Source organism: Lepisma saccharinum (genome assembly GCF_977018435.1).
Source record: "Lepisma saccharinum chromosome 15 unlocalized genomic scaffold, izLepSacc3.1 SUPER_15_unloc_1, whole genome shotgun sequence".
Lineage (NCBI taxonomy): Eukaryota > Metazoa > Arthropoda > Insecta > Zygentoma > Lepismatidae > Lepisma > Lepisma saccharinum.
Window position 1 is genome coordinate 1,445,927 of NW_028142892.1, and position 20,231 is coordinate 1,466,157.

General features: G+C 39.6%; 1 protein-coding gene across 1 annotated transcript in view; it reads left to right on the plus strand.

Annotated features, from left to right (window-relative positions):
* LOC145982236 (uncharacterized) overlaps positions 1-18,480 on the plus strand; it is a 70,545-nt gene extending 52,065 nt beyond the window's left edge. The window contains exons 5-7 of the mRNA XM_083115808.1: positions 9,845-9,976; positions 13,604-13,714; positions 18,147-18,480. Of these exons, the coding sequence (XP_082971934.1) occupies positions 9,845-9,976; positions 13,604-13,714; positions 18,147-18,244 (341 nt within the window). The 3' untranslated portion in view covers positions 18,245-18,480. The remainder of the gene's footprint in view (positions 1-9,844; positions 9,977-13,603; positions 13,715-18,146) is intronic.
* Positions 18,481-20,231: the final 1,751 nt, after the last annotated feature.

Genomic DNA, 20,231 nt, shown 5'->3' on the forward strand with positions numbered 1-20,231 from the left:
ATTTTATCTATTATATCTATGTAAATTAATGTAAACCAGCAACTAACACTAGCAAGAACAAGAAGAATCAATTATAATATAATCAGTGTTTTTTTAAATGTTATGTATAATATCTTCATACTTGTACCTATTTGAAAATAATTATTAACTGTAATGTGCTGACATGTTCCATACCATGTGTGGAAAACTTACACCACATGCCATCATTTCAGTAAGATATAAAGTTCATTTTTGGCATGTACTTACTCTTTTCCTCTAGATGTCACCACATAATGTGGCTTCATCAGGAGATGAGACAAGAATATTCAAAGTTTAAAACATGGGAAGGTAAGTGGGATTAAAAAGGTAAATGACAATGCAGTGCCCTGTCACTCCTTCCTATACCATCTCTGGCTGGAACAGACTGTCCTATTCAATATGGTTTCTTGGCTGACTGGAAGTAAAGATGGCTGCACTTCCTGTTGGTTTTTTGTTTATAGTAATGTGACTGTCGTTTGTTTTTCAGGATTCCACACAGAAACACTGCACTTTTTGTTGGTAGTTTTTTTCAATAATAATTGCCAATCTTTATCTAATGATCCTAATAGACAGACTGCAGGATTATACTGCACAACAAATTTGAAGACATTTTTTGTTCTTTAGATGAAGTCATGTGATTTGGACTTAACGAAGGATACAGAATTGAAGTGTGAAGACCATATGCTTCTATCACGCATCATTTTTATTGGACAGCTACCTTTTGCATTGCTACAAGTATGTGTGAAAGGCATATAACAATGCACTGTACAGTGGGAAAACACAGTAACAATACCTACGAACATGATGTTGTGGAGCATTTACGCTTGTACATATCTGCAAGCAGTCTCCCTGATGATAGACCAACAATAGTCAGTAATTCAACGTCTTCTGGTGCGCTTTTCAAATGCAGAAATGTCCTGATGGAACCTTTACCCATGTTCATCACTGATTGCTCCCAGATTTTACAGGGAAAAGCCCACCCACATGTGAGACTAGAAAGTTTAATTTGAGGGACATGTGCCCCCCCCCCCCATGACATGAAATCAGTGCACCATGTCAAGAACAATGGCTTCATAATTGTGTGCTAAGACATTACCGAGGAAACTAGAACACACCAACTTGAATGCCTGTCATGCTGCCATTGCTGAGTCAGAAAGTGTAGCATGAAACGTGCCATCATGAAGAACGGCTCTGATTTGTGTGACAATAAACACACCTTCCTTGAACTTTGCCTCACTTAAGCGTGGGAATATCATCCTGAGGTACCTGAAAGCTTGGCCTTCTCAGTCTAGTGCTTTGACAAAGATTTTCATCAAACCAAGCTTGCTGTGTAATGGAGCAGAAACATTTTGATTGATTGAATTAAAATTTTTGGTTTCGTTGCCACGTGTGGCCATCTTGCACTCTTCAATATAGGGTATCTATAAATGAACTCCTTGGTTTTAAACAACCATAGTGCGCAAACGGTATTAGATAACTCAGGTTAGTTAATTACTTTGAAATCAGCAGCTCATCAAGTTTTATTCACGCCGTTTGGAGTTTATTCCAACAAAGGTTCGCAAAGCTGCACAGCGTTGACCTTGAAGTGGCCGAACAGAGCCAAACCCAGTCAGTGCAATGGCGACGCCACAACAGATGGCGCAGTGTGTGATATGGCTTGTAGAAACTGGATCTGTTATTACTGTACAGCGGAACTTTAGACGCGGGTATGGTGCTGTTGCACCTTTGGACAAAACCATTCGTCAATGGCTTAAGGCGTTTAAAGGAACTGGAAGGAAAGGTCCAAGAAGTCCGGACCTTACTCCCTTAGACTTTTTCCTATGGAGACACGTGAAGAACATGGTTTATGCGGAGAAAATTCAAGATATCAACCATCTAAGGCGAAGAATTATCGCTTCTGTGGCAACCATCACCCCAGACATGCTGGTCAGAACGTGGCAAGAAGTTGATTATCGTTTGAATGTGTGCTGCTACAAATGGGGCATTGAAATTTACTAAATTGTAAACAAAACTCGATAACATTACCTTCAAAAACATATATTTACTTTTTCCTGAGTTTGAGTTTTTAATAAAATATTTAGCTTCAAAATCATGGAGTTCTTTTATAGACACCCTGTATATGACAGGAAATATCCCCTTATCTAAGATTCTCACTTAAAATGTTAAAACAATGGGTGTAAAAGGTGCAAGGTTGTGGAGGAACCTGCACAAGTCAAAAACAACACATTAAAAAGATGAATTAACTAAAGATTCCTCGCAGACCAGCTCATCTCAAAAAACTAAAATCATTTGATAAAATACTGTCATCTCCTCCCAACAGGGATGACAAACAGCTGGAAGATTAAAAGTCAGCCAGAGGATAGCAAAATTGGCGCAAGTGTATATAGAGTACTTAAAACTACATTATAAATACGACACATCGGAGTGTCCAACCCTTACAGCAAGTGACCATGGGTTAGATGGCTGTGTCCAATATGCAGTCAAGTAAGAAGAACTTCATGTACATATGGTGGGCTCAATCGCGTGATGCTTTTTCCTCGTTGCTGTATCCCACATTTGGGGGCTTCTGAATTGGATCTCGTGATATGTTCTTTGTGCCTGTCGTGGTAGCCAGTGTTTACAGACATAATGATTAGGTCTGTGCCGGCTGTCCCACTCGCAGAGGAAGCAACAGGATTTTGTGTCACTTTGTTGCATGCATCTTATCATGCCATACCAATGTACAAATTAGAGCATCCATTCTTTGTAACACAGGAGAAACACACTTTTGGCTATTGTATCATACGTTTCATGTAACTTTGAAACTTTGTGTTTTTTGGCTAAATGACATGTGATACACAGAAACAAATTGCAGATTGTTTTTTTTCATGCACAAATACATTAGAAACACACATTTTCATCTAAAGGACAAATTTTGTTTTTTGCAGTGTTATCTATGGGAAATCCATTATCTCCATTGCTAGCTAATCTGGTTATGGAACAATTTGAAAGACAAATTATGCAGCATCCCCTAATCAAGCACAATATGTACTACAGCTATATGGCTGATGTGTTGCTAATATATAAGGAAGAAATTAGAAGATGCAATGAGCCTATGTATCTCATACATCCTAATATAGTCGTTACAGCAGAACAAGTAGAGAATCACACCTTAAACTACCTGGACTTACCCATCAAGAAAGTACAAGGCACATTCCAAACTGCAGTCTACAGGAATCCAACCACTGGAAAATTTAATCTTCAGCCCACTCCAGAATACACAAAAGAAACATTTGGTACAACTTTATAGCCAGGGGTATGAAATTACGTATCACTCCAGAACAGTTGAAGAAAGAAAAAGATACATATCAAATATACAGACACGAAATTTGAAGAAAACATGAACAAGGAAAGCAAAATTTGGATTGGTTACCTGTTGTTGTTCTACACACTTACTCAAAGTACAGTGTTGTTACAAGTTATCTTTCCAATTACAAACTTGAATATCTCAAGTTTAATAACACTCAGATACGTGACAGTTGTATCAATAGAAAGGGAAGTTTCAGTGGTTGGTACAAATGTCGTGTAGTTATTGATTTCGTTGCTTGGGCGATAGGAGAGAAAATGGCTGCCAACGAAGAGATGAAGGCTTTTTGTGTGCTGGATTTTCACGTCTGCTAGTCTGTTATCACTGTGCAACGTAATTTTAAAAGGAAGTTTGGTGAAGATGCAGCAAGTGGGCCCAGTATCCGTAAGTGGTATTCTGACTTTAAGGCAAGGGGATGCATCTGAAAGCGAAAGTCAACCTGCCGTCCACTAGTGAGCGAAGCAACTGTGGAGCGTGCGAGAGAGAGTTTCGTACGAAGTCCTCAGAAGTCCACCACCACAGCCAGCAGAGAATTAGACATCCCGCAACCAACTGTGTGGAAGATTTTACGCAAACGTTTGCGGTTCCATCCTTGCCGTCTGCAATTGTTGCAGGCTGTGAAACCGGACGACAAAGCCAAGAGACTGTCTTTCTGCGAGGTCATGCAATTCGAAATAGAAACTTATGGTTTCACGGAATCATTGGTGTTTAGTGATGAAGCCACCTTCCACCTGTCAGGCAAAGTGCACAAGAATAATGTCACAATCTGGGGTCTGGAAAATCCTAGAGGTTATGTGGTATATGTACGCGACTCGCCCAAGCTGAATGTTTTTTACGCTACCAGCCATGAAAAGGTGTATGGCCCTTTCTTTTTCGACGAGAACACAATCACTGGGATTTCGTACCTACAAATGTTACTTACATGGCTTCTTCCACAACTGGAACAGGATATCAAAGGTTTAATTTTTCAACAGGATGGGGCACCACCCCATTTCCACTTAGATGTCAGACGTGAACTGAATAGGAGACTACCAAAGAGATGGATTGGGCATGCTGGCCGTGACGATAGTGAACGTTTGCGTTGGCCTCCATGTTTCCCCGACCTTACACCCTGTGACTTTTTCCTCTGGGGTTTTGTCAACAAGTGTATCGGCCACCGTTACCACCTACCATCCAGGATTGCATCACAGAGGCCATTGCATTAGTAGATCGTCCAATGTTACAACGTGTATGGCAGGAATTGGACTACAGGCTCAATGTGTGTCGCGTGACACAGGGCGCTCACATTGAGCACATGTGATGTGATGTTGTGAACCAAATGTAATACAAAACTTTTTGAGTTTACCTTTCCATTGATACCATTTTCATGTATCCGAGTGTTATTAAACGTGAGTTTTTCAAATTTGTAATCAGAAATATCATTTGTAATAACCCTGTACATAACTTAAATTTGGCTGCCAAACCAGAAAGAAAACCTTGTCATGTATTAAATACATATAAGAAGGAAGGAATTGATCCCCTAGATAACTCGGGAATATACTCTTGCACCTGCAGCTGTGGAAAACAATACATAGTACAATCCAAGAGGAACACTAACTAGATATTAAAGGAAACAAAGAAAAATCAGGTTTGTTAAAACATTTATTTGAATACAAGAAAGCACAGATTGAAAGAAACCAAATTTATCAGAAGTGCAAAAGGACCAATTGAACTTGATGTAAAAAGAGTCATTTGCCATTTTAAAAACATCAGAAAACTGAAATGAACATGCAGGACCATTAGATAAAGGATGACAATTATTACTGAAAAAAGTACCAACAATAAGTGCAGTGTTTCTGTGTGGAATCCTGAAAAACAAACGAAAGTCACATCACTATAAACAAATGGCCAACAGGAAGTGTAGCCATCTTTACTTCCTGTCAGCCAAGAAACCATATTGAATAAGACAGTCAGTTGCCAGCTAGAGATGGAGTAGGAAGGAGTGACAGGGCACTGCATTGTCTTTTACCATTTTAACCTTTTTAATCCAAGTTACCTTCAGATGTTTTAAACTTTGGTTATTCTTGTCTCATCTCCTGATGAAGCTACATGATGTGGTGAAATCTAGAGGAAAACAGTAAGTACAGTGCATGCAAAACAGGACTATATTTCTTAATTAAAAGTTCTTTGAAGTCTTCCACTAATTACAAGCAGCAATTTACAGAATGCATCAGAACAGTAAAATTCCTGTTATGAATTGCAAAATACAGTTTTTCAACCAATATTGGTGCAAAGTCGATGGAAACTTCAAATTTTGCAAATATTCCAGACTCCACAAAGGTGTCAGCAGCATTTTTGTGGACCCTGAGAAAGACTAAAATGGTGGAAAAGTAGTGTCTGGTGTTGGTAAATAAAGTTTAATTCATACTGTCTGATTCGATACCCCTGGTACACTGGCGAACTTTAAAAAAAAGTCTCAGTCCTCTTAGTTAGATTGGAAGGTAGTTGGAAACACTTCATTACTCCTGTATTGGATAAGAAAGTGGTGGAAGGCAGTTGCAGACAAGGCCATCACTACCTTTTGTGCACGTAAACTTGTTTCCGGAAAGCTTTCTGTTGTAGTCTTGTCAGGCATGATCTGGGCAGTTTGTGGAAGATTTTTGTGTTCCTACCCCCTCCCCCTATCTGTGTATATGTGTGTGTGTGTGTGCGTGCACGCCGACACCCGTTTCTTTTTAAGTTTGGCGTATTTTTATTGCATCGACTAATTGCTGTTATGACTGCGAATGAACCAGGTTAGCAATGGGCAAATAAAAAAGTATAAAAAATACCAAAATTCCTGGCATGAGTAGTTAGTAGTAGAAAAGGTTAGGTAAAGTTCCTCGTGCGTATAGCAATGTGCCATGAAGTCACATTTAGGAGATGTGGTAGTAGGGCACCGCATATTCTCGAGCTCTGCCATTTTAGAGGTGATACGATCAGCACCATGCTCCAGCTGCCTTTTTTCGCCAGGGTTGTAGTAGAAATGAGAAAATAGAAATGTTTTGCATTCTGCGTATGTGACAGTATTCTTTGGATATTGTCCCAGAAATATCTGTTAACATCCTAACCAGCAGTTTTTTCAGGATAAACTAGTTGAAGGCCGCGAGTGGTTCCTGAGAAGTAATGAACATATCACAGAATGCGCACTAGTTTAGCTCACGTTTCTTGGGGGAGGGGGGGAGAATGATATACAAATTTATTCTATGAATGCTTACGTCATTGTGACCATGGAGAATATTTTGCAGACTAACGAGGATCTGGCATCTAGACACAAGGCCAGTATAATGGTCTGTGAAGTTTGGGCTGTGTCCTGCGTTTGTGAGTGCCTTTCATAAATTTCGTCTTAACACACCTTTCATCCTTATCTATGTGATTACTCAAAAGTGGAAGAAAAGCGAAGTAAAAATAAATAAATAAATTGGTCATTGTGTCCCTGCATTTTGCAATATTTCTTCCTGAACGAAAATTAATGTTTCACCGATGTAATGCATCACTATAGTCATGTGAATTATTATTTTCCGTCATCATACTGTGCTTAGTCATTCCTTAAAGCATAGACTTTAACGCTGGTGTCAGCGTAAACGATCTTAACTGTGTGGAAGTTTTCATGTAGGCAAAAAAATGGTTAAGAGTAAATCCCAATTGATTGTTAGAAATTTAAAATATTATAACTCTGATGTGAAGCATATTAACTGTTCTTAGTTTGCTGTCAAGGAACGATTTCTCCTAATTAAAAAGGATTCCGGCCTCTGTGGTAGAGTGGTTAACACAGCTTGCTTAAACACCGCCTTGGCATTGTGTTCGTTCGGTGTTCATTGTCCCTTCATCAATTTCATCGCTCAGCCACATCGTCGCGTTTAGCCAAAAGTGGCAGAAAAGCGAAGTAAAATAAACCAAACAAACATAAATAAGAATCTGAAGGGAAAAATATTCCATTACCAAAAATAAAATATATAAATATACAGTAATTACTTTGTTGACACTGCAGTTTTTTTGGCAGTGTGTAGCTGTCTTAGGGTCGTATGTTCAAATTAACTGACCTCAGAATATATGAAGAGTGAACGATTAATGGAAATAGGGATGCACATTTCTATTACTTTAGTAAGCATTCAGTCGTAAATCATGTGGACACAGTGTGATTTTCGTGCAAGAAAGGTTCCTGGGACATCAACTAGGTAGACGTTTACTTATAACATTACGAGGGTATGGATTTCTCTCAACAACTGCAACAAATGTTTATGGTCATGGAAATTATTTATACAATTTGTTTGAGTAACGTCGTTTTCTACCTCTTGAAATTAATGGTGACCGGAGATGAAAAGACACATGTGGAAGATTGTAACGTGCTTTGAAGACAGAGGTCTTAAGTTCGAACCATGATTAAGGCATGTTTGCCCCATCACATCCACGTTATCAATTGGTCAATCATTCTCATCGCCATGGATTAACCAAGAGGCAAAAAGGCAACGTAATGTGTAACTATTATCGCAAGAGCACGTTCAATTATATTAGGGCAGAACCATATATCACACAATACAGGTGAAATTGTTGTAGGTTGACATGAACTGTTAATCTGCCTAAACTCTTAAATACTCTAATATCAGGTTTTTTGTTCCACTTATTATTTCAATTTTGAGGGTCTTCATGACCAAGTGCTTTGCATACTGCTCTATGAAACCGGAGACCCTATGTTCGTATGATTGATTTGCTTTATTTTACTTAGATTCTTGTGCCACTTTTGGCTAAGTTGCAAATATGGGGGAGGCCTTCCTGATGGCACAGTGGTAGCATCGTCGTCTTGTGAACAAGGATTCCCGGGTTCGATACCTGGTGGAGGCACATAGTGGTTCGGATCCCACTTTGAACTGTAGGTCCAGTCCCGATTAGCCTTACTGTGCATAAAGTGGACTTCAAACACAAACTCAATCAAATATGGGGATGAGTGATGATATGATGAAATTGATGAATGGACACTCACAAATCCATGCCCAGGCCAGGATTCGAATGTGGGACGCCTGGCATCATAGCGTGATGTGGTAACCACTCTGCCACTGGGGCCGGAATCTATTTTCGAAGCGTGGGTAATATTTAAGAGCTTATTGTGTTCATTCATTTTTTCTGGTCACTCCAACATTCATCCTTATCGTTGAAAGTAAACAAGAGGGATATAATATGGTCGTAAAAATAGCAAAGTTACCACATATGCCTGTCACGTGCCGAAAGAAACTACCTTATTTGCTCATTTTCTTTTTATATTTGTTTTAGAGCTAATGACATCAATGAACAACTTATTTTCATTCATGAAAATAAATCGCCAGCTCAGGACCTGATTTCTTGAAAGCTCAAAATGGACAACAAATATTTCTTCCGAGGCCGAATGACCACAGAAAGAAACGCTGTGCTAATTCATTGATGACTCGTGGTTAACATTGCTCTTCTGTGTGGTGTTCACGACTGACAACTGTGCAGCTCTTTCTTATTTTGCATAGAGTTTCGGCATTGACTCTGTAGTGTTTCCACTTCAATATCGGTTTTTGTTTGTTGCTTCCAATCTAATTGAGAGGAGGGAGACCTTTTTTTTAAAGTTCGCCAGTGTACCAGCCAATCCTAATATATCAGCACCGATATCTGCGTAGCCCTAGAAATAACTTGTGGCACACAGAATGTGATGTAACTGATTCAAAAAAAGATTTGTGAACATTTGTGCCAACTACATTGGCACAGAATGTTGAGGCTTGTCATTAGGAAGAACAACATTTTCACCTAACTCTTCGAGGTGCAAGGAGTAACCCTTCCATGTAGTACACCCCGGACTGCATTTTGCAGACTAACAAGCCTCTGGCGTCTGGATCTACAGCCAGTATAATCCTTGCAGGGCTGCTTGTGTGATGTCCTGTGTTTTGTCCTTATGTGTGTTAAGTGCCCCTTTACAGCCTCAGCTTTTAACCAAAGTAAGAATTATTTTAGTCCTTCGACATTACAGTTATGTTATTTACTTACATTTTAGTTATGGTAAGGGGCTGGACCCCATATAATATGACGGGTGCAAAGTAGCCTAAGTGCTGACATGCTCAAAATTACAAGTTCAATCAATCAATTTAAATAAATTACAGTAGGCTAGAAAGGTTGATTTTAATTTATTGACATTTTCATTGTTTTCTTCACTGAATGTTCACGTGGAGTCACGTTGAATTATAATACAGGGAAATCCCGATCTTACGTTCCCAGATTTTACATTTTCCCACATTATACAGTCTATTTTGATGGTCCCAACAGAGCAAAATGTTATAAAATTTTCCTCAATCTTACGTTTTCCAGCATTTTACGTTTTTTCAGCTTGGTCCCCCGAAAAACATAAAATCGAGGTTCCACTGTATTGTGCAGGTGCTTTGTGAGGTAATTGCATGATTTGATAATTGTACTGATGTCATTGTATGTTTACCATTTCTCCTTTTATAGAATTCATGAAGACAGTTCAAAGGAAGGAAAAGGTGGAGCTTGCCCCAAAATCCAGCAGCAGAGAAGAGGTTTGGAATGGGCCACGTGAGAGAATTGCCAGAGAGAAGATGGAAGCAGGAAAGATTCAGAGAAGTACGTTTCAAAGAGGCTGCACATTTAAGTTTTAAGTTAATGGGTATGATATCTAAAGGGTGTTTCATAAAGTTCGCAGGTTTTAAATTGCTTGTCATTTTTTTGTTTGAAGGTTGGCAACACTGTTCTTATCATTTTCGTTCTCGTATCATTCTGATTATTAATTGAGCAATTGTTTCTTTTTCAGATATTCAGTTGAGTTGCCATGGGGCGGTTCACTATCAAGCAACGTGTCGGTATTTTGAAAACACATTACAGAAACGGGGAGTGCTATGCAGACAGTTCGTAAATTGTCGACTATGTGGTAGCTATGCATTGTTTGTAACGGATGTTTATTCCTGGCACCCCGACAACAATAGAAAAGTACGGGAAATCACATATCCACGGTATCCAGTTCATCCAGAGCAGGCCACTCGTCGTTTCTGTGATGTGTTTTCAAAATAACGACGCGTTGCTCGATGGTGAACCGCTCCATGGCAACTAAACTGAAAAAAAAATTGCTCAATTAATAATCGGAATGATAACAGATAACTAAAATGATAAGAACAGTGTTGACAACCTTGAAACAAAAAAAATTACAAGCGATTTAAAACCTGCGGACTTTATGGAACACCCTTTATATCACATGATGAAGGCAGTATAATTGACGGGAATTTGACTCCATGTTACGTACAAGGTGTCTGGAAGAGATTTATTTATTTATTGATAGAACCCAATTATACTGCTATAATTACATAATGTTATTTTGAAGCTTGTATAAACTCCTTACAAAAATATCAAATGTGTTATTTACACTTGAAATTATGTTGAAAGAGTTGCACGCTCTCCTCGCTGGAGCGGTAGAAAAAATTTATGTTTTCGCTTTCTGGCAATGAAAGATTTTGTGCTTGGGATGTGTTTTGAAAAGAGGAGCATTAAATGTTATGGCTGATAACATGTTGGAATTGCCTATTATAATGTTAATTACTTTGTAGAGAAAGAGCAGGTCACTTACTTATTGCCGGACTGCTAGTTTGCTGAAGTTATTCTATGAAACTAGATTATCGTATGAATCGAATGTTGGATATTCTCCACAGGCGTTGAATTTGAGGTACGAGGGGGTGCTGAAAAGTTCGTAGCCCAACCCAGAAGGAGTGCACGTGGAATGATGAAATTTTACAGTTATTCTACATACTCCCCCCGAAGTTCAATACACTTCCTTGCAGGGTGCTTCAATTTTTGCAGACCTGTGAAAAAAAATTCTGAAAGCTGTTCTACACACCACTGTTCCGTAGCACTAATCACCTCCTTATCAGATCCAAAATGGCGTCCTTTCAAGTGTTGTTTGAGTTTGGGGAATAGGAAATAGTCTGATGGAGCTAGATCTGGGGAATAAAGGGGTGATCTAGACATTGAAACCCTAGATCATGCAATGTCAGTTGTGTTTGCAGTGCTCAATGGACTTGCATTGTCCTGCAGGAACAGAATTCCTTTTTTCATTTTTCTGTGGCGTTGCACTTTTAATTTGTCTTTAAATTTTGTGAGTAATGCAGAGTAATACTCTGCATTAAATGTCTGACCCTTGGGCAGGTAGTCTTTGAGTACGACTCCATCCTTACCCCAAACGAATGTTGCAAACACTTTCCCAGCTGACTTCTGCCTCTTGAACTTCTTGGGGCGAGGGGAACCTGAGTGCCGCCACTCCATTGACTGTTGTTTCGTTTCAGGATCGTAGTGGTACAACCATGTTTCATCCATGGTTAATATTCGTGACAGAAATTGGTCGGCATTTCGTTCAAAATGGGCAATGACTTCCCTTGATGTCCTCACTCTTTCACGCTTTTGATCTGATGACAGGTTTTTGGGAACCCATTTTGCCGAGAGCTCGCGCATGTCCAAGTCATTATGAATTATGGTACCAACGCGTTCCCAAGAAATGCCCATAATCTCTGCCACACGTTTTGCTGAGATTCTGCGATTTTCAAGAATAAGGTCATGAATTTCATCCACGATTTTGGGGACAGTCACTGTTTTTGGTCTTCCTGCACGTGGAGCATCATCTGTTGAAATATCGCCACGTTTAAACTGTGCCACCCACTTCTTCACCACTGCTTATGATGGAGGAGAGTCCCGTAGTGTTCCACTGATTTCCTCATGAATTTGCTTCAGCGACTTTCCTTGGTGGAACAAAAATTTGATGACAGCTCTGATCTCGATGTTTGTGAAATTCGCTGGCTGGGCACACATGATCACTTCAGGGGTCCGAAAAGCACAATAACAATTCAGTTATTAATATGAAAATTTGCATGTGTACATACCAAGATATGTTCTTTAAAACCGTAAAGTTTCATCATTCCACGTGCACTCCTTCTGGATTGGGCTACGAACTTTTCAGCACCCCCTCGTAGCTGGGGAGGTAAGAGGGGGAGGGGCAACTCAGCCAATATAACAATATCACGTCACATGCAAAATGTATACTCATGGTAAACGTTGGTCTGTGTGGACCGGAGGCAGTGGTGTCATCATTGTGGGTCAGGCACCCCAATTCACATCCAAGCGAGTGCACGTAAGAGCCAGATCTGGCTCCAAAAGAGCGAAGTTGGGAACAGTGCTCCAAGCTGCTGCAGAGGGAAGAATCTCGAGGAAACCCTCCCTCCTCATGCCCTTAATGTATAAACTATTGTTAGCGTCTGCAAGTTTTATTTCATACTTTATCAATATTAGCAAAAATCTCATGACAGACATAGGTGCTGGCTGCTTAAAATACATTACAAAAACCTTGTTTCCAGTATGGATGTTCAGAAAAGTAAAGTGTGTGAAAGCAGATAACAGTTTATTTCTAAAAGATCAAAAGTTAATTTCATTTTATCCACATTTTTTATTTTCTTAATTGTTATTAGTTCTTAGGTGTCTGTTAGGGAGAATTCACACCAAAGCAACAGGCCATATGTCTCATTTGGGAACAAGCCAATCGGCAGCAAAGTTTCACACTGTAGTGGCATGTGTTTGATTGGTGAAATCCTCAAGTGACACATGTCACCTGCCACTTGCCAGTTCAATGTGAATTCTCCCTTAGTGCTTTCAGCAGATGTAAAGTAGCAAGCATGTAATGTGAAATACTTTGTTGATACTTTTTTCTGTTTAAATTAATTGATTTTTTTTTACTTTGCTCTTCTGCAACTTTTTGCCAATGTGAGGGTGAGTGAAGAACGCTCACAGAGAACACCCATGCGCAGTCTCGGATTTCAACCTGTATGTACCCTGTTCTAACCACACCACCACAAATACTTTTATTTCTGTATTGGAAGAGTAATTCTTTGGTGTTAATGTAAATGTAATATTATAAATAATGAAATAAATAATACATGCGATAAGTTTAATGTTTGAAAAACATTTCTGTGTGTATCATCGAATCATTGACAAACCACAAAATAAATGTAATCTGATCTATAATTAATTTTTCAGAAACTTAAGAATAATTGTTTCACATATAACTTATTAAGAAACTTGAACTGGGAATTGGTAAATTTTTAAACAACTTTTCAAATTTCCAATGTGCTACAACGATTTTTGCTCAGACCCCAAGTGTTATGAGCACTAGAAGCGTATGAGTCCGATGCAAATGTAAACTTTTCATCTTGATTTCAGAATGTGTGTTCTGCATGATAGAGTCAAAAGACAAGAAGCTGAAGCTTTGTGCAAAGTGCAAGGAAGAAAACTGGACTGATGGAAGATTCTATTGCAGCCGGAATTGTCAAGGTAAGTGCATTGATTGATTGATTTTCTTGTGTGTGCTGTATTGACAATGTTACCATGGTAGTGTTGCAAAACTTAACATCTTGTTTCCAGCTTTCTGCTTATAGTTGGTTCTTTAAAAAGTTGGGTACAGTGGATCACTGTTTATTGCATGTGGCAGTTAATGAAACCGAAGCGACACCTGCTCAGTAATGAATGCAACATTTCAAAGCAAAGAGACATGACAAGCTGCATTTGTTTTTTATTGCTTGCATGTTGCTTAGCTGTTTTCTTAGTGCCATGCATCATGTTGCCAATGTGTTGATTACACATTTGCTCTGCATTTTTTTGTAGTAATATTAACATATGGAAACTTATATTATGCACCAGATACATAAATAAACACATGTAAGTCTTCATAATATTAATTTATTACAGTTATTTGTAACTGAGTCCCTTTTTCAAAAATTACTAGTGATGTGACAAAGCTGAAAGTTAACCGATGCCGATGTACTCACGATAATTTTTGGAACCGATACTGATGCCGGTATTTAACCAATTCTGATACAAGTATTCAACAGAAATGGATTGTTATTTTCAGCATGACAAAAATAAATTTGCTATGTACATTTCTATTGCTTATTATATATACATACATCGAATATATTCTCAGAGATTTATCATTAGTACACAAGCAGTTCTTTGAAATGCAAAATGAATTCCTGTTCTTAATATTGGTAGATCCCACTTCAGAAACACTAGTTTTTGAAGCACTAATGGAAGTTACCTCCTTGTATTATTGCAAACCTGTCCAGCAACACTACACACTTGTTCACTGAATACTGATGCAGCAGGCGTATCCCAAGTATTTTCTCAACACTTGCTTCAGGTTTGGATACTCATTTTTGAATTTCTAATACAGCAGGGAATCCTGGTCATGTGGAATAGTCGGTTCAACAATGTACTGTTCTATTTCTGATTATGAGGAAGATTGATCCTCTGAATCAGAGTTTGCTATAATTTTATCACAAAAACTCCACAGTGATGGAGATCCATAACCTAATTTTCAGTAAATCTTACAAAGTTAAAATATAAAACTTATTAGGGGTAAAAAAACTAGTATTATCGGTACCGATGCTGATATGTCAATTAAGGCTGATATTCATACATCTGAAATCGGCTTCGGCACACCCCTAAAAATGAGTAACTATAACTCAGTTACTTTTTTGAACCTGTGACGCACAACGGGGAGAGGCGAAAGGGATGGCATGAGACTCTTTATGAAAGTTTACGTAGGTGTTAACCCTTTCCCCACCTCGCTGCCATGAGCACTATAATTTGTTCATAAAAAACAATTAGTACAATAATATTTATACAAATATTAAATTTATTATTTCTGCATTGTTAAAAAAAATATGATTAAATGATTGTGAACATTATAAGTATATACTTTTGCTTCTTGTTGTATTTACAGTTCCGTCTTAGTTATTAGAGGCCTCTACTATTTGTTTTACTTATCCCATGCACACACACTAACTAAGTCCCGGCACCTTTCGTTGGGGCCCTTATTCACTGCACTCTCACCTGCATGTTCCTTCTAAACTAGTCCAATCCTCTTCTTTTACACACTTTCCTTCGGCGGCTTCTTTCTTTCACTATGTCCAATCCTTTCCTAAGATCCTTGCTTCGATATTACACATGTCAAAAAATCCTTATCCGCACTATTTGCACAATGCACACTCGCACACTCTCTACAGGCTGTTTTACTGTGTCCTTCTACTCCGCCATATTATATCTTTGTTGTCTCTTTTGTCTTTCTCCTCGAAGTGAAAAAAAAAATGACATAAAAAAAAACTTCCCCCTTCTCCCCCCTGGGGTGGTACTTGGACTGACCGGCAGAGGGGGTGTCCAACAAGAGTCCTTTTTGGTCAGTCACATGAGGTGCTGCCCTCTTGCGTATTTTGTTACACTACATGTTAAAATTCCACATCTAGCTGCCCGTAATCTGTCATGGACCGTATATGAGGGTACACTGGTAGTACTGGACCTCAATTAATCCCTAACTATAACCCAAATACCCCAGGAGAATAGGAATAGATTAATATTTAATATAAACCCAAGAAAAAAAAATATAATTAAAATACAAAATTTCTACCCGCACCTTCTCGCCAGAGTCCTCCTTGACTGGATCACTTATACTCCAGAGAAGAGTGCAAACTACACACGAAACACATACAAAAAAAAATATGTATATTATTATTGAAAAAGAAATACTAAAGTGGTGGTTGCCTCACAGAACCAAATTATATTTTTTCCATTCTGAGGTCATGCTTCAGCTACAGTCCTTTATTCTCAATAGCTAGGGAACTTTCATGAAATTCTTCACAGAGTGTAAACAAAATCCTGGTGATGTAAGTTTACTCCTGTTGCATGTCTCTGATCCACAGTGGTGTAGTCAGCAGGGCCAAATCAGTTGGTACTTGGGGGCAGCGCTGGGGGTAAAGGTGGGTGGAGCGTGGTGCTGATCACATCACCTCCTAAATGGCTGATAATGAGAAGCTTTGGGGCCTTATCCCACCACATCCTCTAATATGCCTTCATGGCACGGTGCAATATGCATGGGGAACTTTTTACCTTTACCTGTTATATGTCTGTAGAGAATCCAGACATTTGCCCCCAAAAAATCTAGAATATCGTAGAACACTTTAAATTTGACTACCCGGTACTTAGGCAGCGTATCTGCATACCTGTTTACTTTATTGGATTAATTTCAGTGACCACATTACAACTTGTAGTTATCCACTTGGTGGACTTCAGGGCTGTTTTAGTATGCCAATGGCTGCTAGCTGCACTTCTGTTGCTGGATTGTCCGTTGTGTCGGCTGCCACTGCTCGGTTTTACTTGCTCAAGTAGCGTAAGCCGAAGGTGGTGTGCCTGCCCATCATCAATGTTTAGTTTAGGGGAGAAATGCATAATGACAAGTGTTTCCTTGATTTTCTCGTCAATTAGGATCTTGGACACTTTCTTGCTTGGGTGGTTACTATATGTGATCTGTTTTGCTGCACCAGTGGTGTTTGTTTATTTTTTTTAAAATTTTTTTTGAGGAATTGGGGGGGGGGGTCGTGTATGTGCTGTTGAGTTATTTTCTTAACGGATTAGTAGACTTGTGTACGTAATGCACCTTGCACTGACACTCTGCATTGTACATACCTAGGTTATCCAGTGGATCGAAAAAGTATTGTTTCTATTTGCTAAGTCTGCTGGCTCATAGGCATCGGGAAAGGAGGGGGGCAAGTGGGGGCCACAGCCCTTTCCCTGGAAAATTGATATTACCATAAACTTATATATTACACACATATATACGAGGTGTATTTTAAAGTAAGTACCATTTTGAAATTCCGCTGCTGCAATGCTGCGGTCGGTGTCCCGTGCGTGCGCACTGTGTACCTACATCTGTTGGCAAGCCACTGATGCCATTGCGGCAACAATCGATCGTGTATACATTTGCTTTTGCGTATTTAAAATTGAGAATCCCGCCGACTGTGAAATACGTGCTGTTATTCGTTTTCTTAGTGCTAAAGGCGTGAAAGCAGTTGAAATTCACCGTCAGATTTGTGAAGTGTAAGGACAAAACATTATGACTAATGGAATGGTACGTAAATGGGTAAGAGCTTTCAAAGATGGCCAAAAGGATGTTCATGACGAGGAACGGAGTGGGCGACCCTCAGTGATCACTGTCGATTTGGTGCAGAAAATCAACGAAAAAGTGAAAGAGAACAGACACTTCACGATTTCTTCGTTATCAGAGGACTACCACGTGTTTCTGCAACTGAAGAAGCATCTCGGAGGTCAGTGCCACGATGACGACGATAGCCTCAAAACGGCCGCGTTGCAGTGGCTGTCAACTCAGGCGGCAGCAAACTTCTATGACGACGGAATACAAAAGCTTGTTGTTCGATATGATAAGTGCCTTAATATTGGAGGCAATTATGTGGAAAAGTAGATAAAAGTGTGGTCTTTCATGTTAAACAATAAAATTGTTACAAAAAGTTTACTTGTTTTTTGTACATATCAAAATGGTACTTACTTTAAAAATACGTCTCGTGTATATATATATATTTCATGTCAGTCACAGTAATTATTGGAAGGGTATTTCAGGAACTGGACAGGGATAACACAGAGAAAACAACCCAGTCCAATTGGCTCACACAGAACCATGCAGCATGTCATGTCCGCTCGGTATGAAAGATTGTATTTATTTCTGAAACTTCATTTCTATGTGACACATATAATTTGTCACGTGTCGCATTTTGCTTTTGTCTGAACACAATGCAATTCGTTGTGAGAACCCAGGAAACGTCAGCACCTTAGTATATTAGTTTGTGCTGCTTTCTTAAAAATACTAGGACAACACTAGTTAAGAAAATTGATTACTACATGAATTCCTAATTTGCAGTGCAAGATTGGATCAAATGTCATCGAGAGGAGCACGAGGATTGGCAGTCGAGAAGAAAGCAGACACAACAGAAGAACAGAAAGAGCAAAAGGAAGTAATGTTCTTTTTTTATTCTGCCCTCATACTTAAAAATTGTATGAAAATTAAGACTTTGTGATATTCAAGAAGCAGTATTGGAGTTGTAACATAATTTTCCGTAACTGTAATTTCATTATTACTAGGTTTTATTGAAGACGTGCATTCATTATGATTAGATTGCCAATGTCAAGAAGAGATTCATGAGTGACAAAATGACACACACTTTAATATATTAAGCATATTTACGCTCAGTATCAAAATACAGAAGGTTGTTTCACGTTGATGGTAACGATTTCGATCACCAGGGAGCAGCACGTAGGCACAGCATAGAGCAGCCAGAGACAGTAGGACGAAAGTACTGTGTGTTGACTTGCAAAGACGATGGTTGGTGTGTGAGTGAGTGTTTATATGGCACCAAAAATTCCAGTCTTTTGGGAGGGGTACATCTGTGCCCTTTCCGACGTTGGTTATAGTTATAGCCAGATAATTAAACAGTGCCACATGAAAGCATTCCATGTGTCAAAGAAGGGCATCAATGCAGTGTTGAATCGCCATAAAGCTTGCACCGTACCTGTTGCTGGAACCAGTCAAAGTGGGCCTCGGACATATCGGAAGCCCAAGCGTTCCTCCGATGTTGTGCGGAAAGTGAGATCCTTGGTGCGATGTGAAAATCCTGCAACGCAAAGAGTGATTGCACAGGCAGTACAATGTTCCCTGCAACTGTAAATTGCATCATAGCCCAAAATTTACAACTTGTGCGGAAGCACAAGGCTCAAGTTCATAAGTTGCGTGCCTCACATGTCCAGGAGAGGAAGACCAACAGTCGGAAGCTCTACGAACGCCATCTGGCAGCGGACCGCTGGAAGTATGTGGTGTCCCTGGATGAAGCATGGGTGTATCTGTCGGGATGAGGTAAAAATAGGGTCATCTACTATCGTCCACGTGATGCAAGAGGTCGATCTGAGTGGGTACGTGAATGTGCTGAAAGTTTTCCAAGCGGGTTCATGGTTGTTGGTCGTTACTGCCATAACGGCAAACTTCCACTGCGCAGAGTGGAAAAAAAGGCTAAAATAAATGCAGCCTATTACCAGACGAATATTTTGGAGCCACTTTACAGACATGATATTCCTTCTCTCTATGGCAGCGACACATCTCGTGTTGTCATCCACCAGGACAAGGCTTTCAGTCATACGGCAAAGTCCACGCAGGCATACATGGATCGGATGGCACGTGAAACGGGCATTCATGCAATCCCCTTTACAGACATCCCTGTGAAATCCCCCGATGCCTCTTCCATGGATTTTTGTGGGTTTCCGTTGTTGAAACGAGCCTTGGGAAGCAGACGGCCCCGCACAATTGAGGGTGTTTGGAAAGCTTGTCAGGAGGAATATGATCGTTTGGACCAATGTGTTCTTCAACGCAGTCTCCTCCACTGGAAACTCCGCTGCAGGCCCATTTCTGCAAGACAGGGGTATCACGTGGAGCACCACCGCTCGTGGCATCACAGTTTTTCTTAAGGTGAGGTGGGTTCTAACTTTGTTACCGTGGACGTGAAACGACCTTCTGTATATCAGGGGTTGTTAGGCACGTTTCTTCATATGACCCAGGTCAGCTGTTTGCTTTTTATCTTGGGGTTTCTAATTGGCAGCCCATCCACGTAACACCAACACACTTTACACTCCTTGGTAGTGCAAGACCTAATGGGCTCGCACAATCACATTTCATGAAGATAGTTTTATATACATTTTATTTACATGCTTCTCCCCTTCGCCTTGTATATAAGGTTCCAATACAGATCTGGTACATAATGCATTTTGCTCTATTCCAAGAAATGCAATGAGCCCTCTCCAACTGTATGCTGAACTCAACCTGCCATTCTAGTTGGAACCGGTTAATTATACAGGGTGTCCACAATGAAAATTGCCCCACTCAGAGCCCTCTGGAGCCTGTTTGAAGCAACGGATTGCGGTGAAACTTGATGTAGAAGCTATGGAGATCATGAGGAAG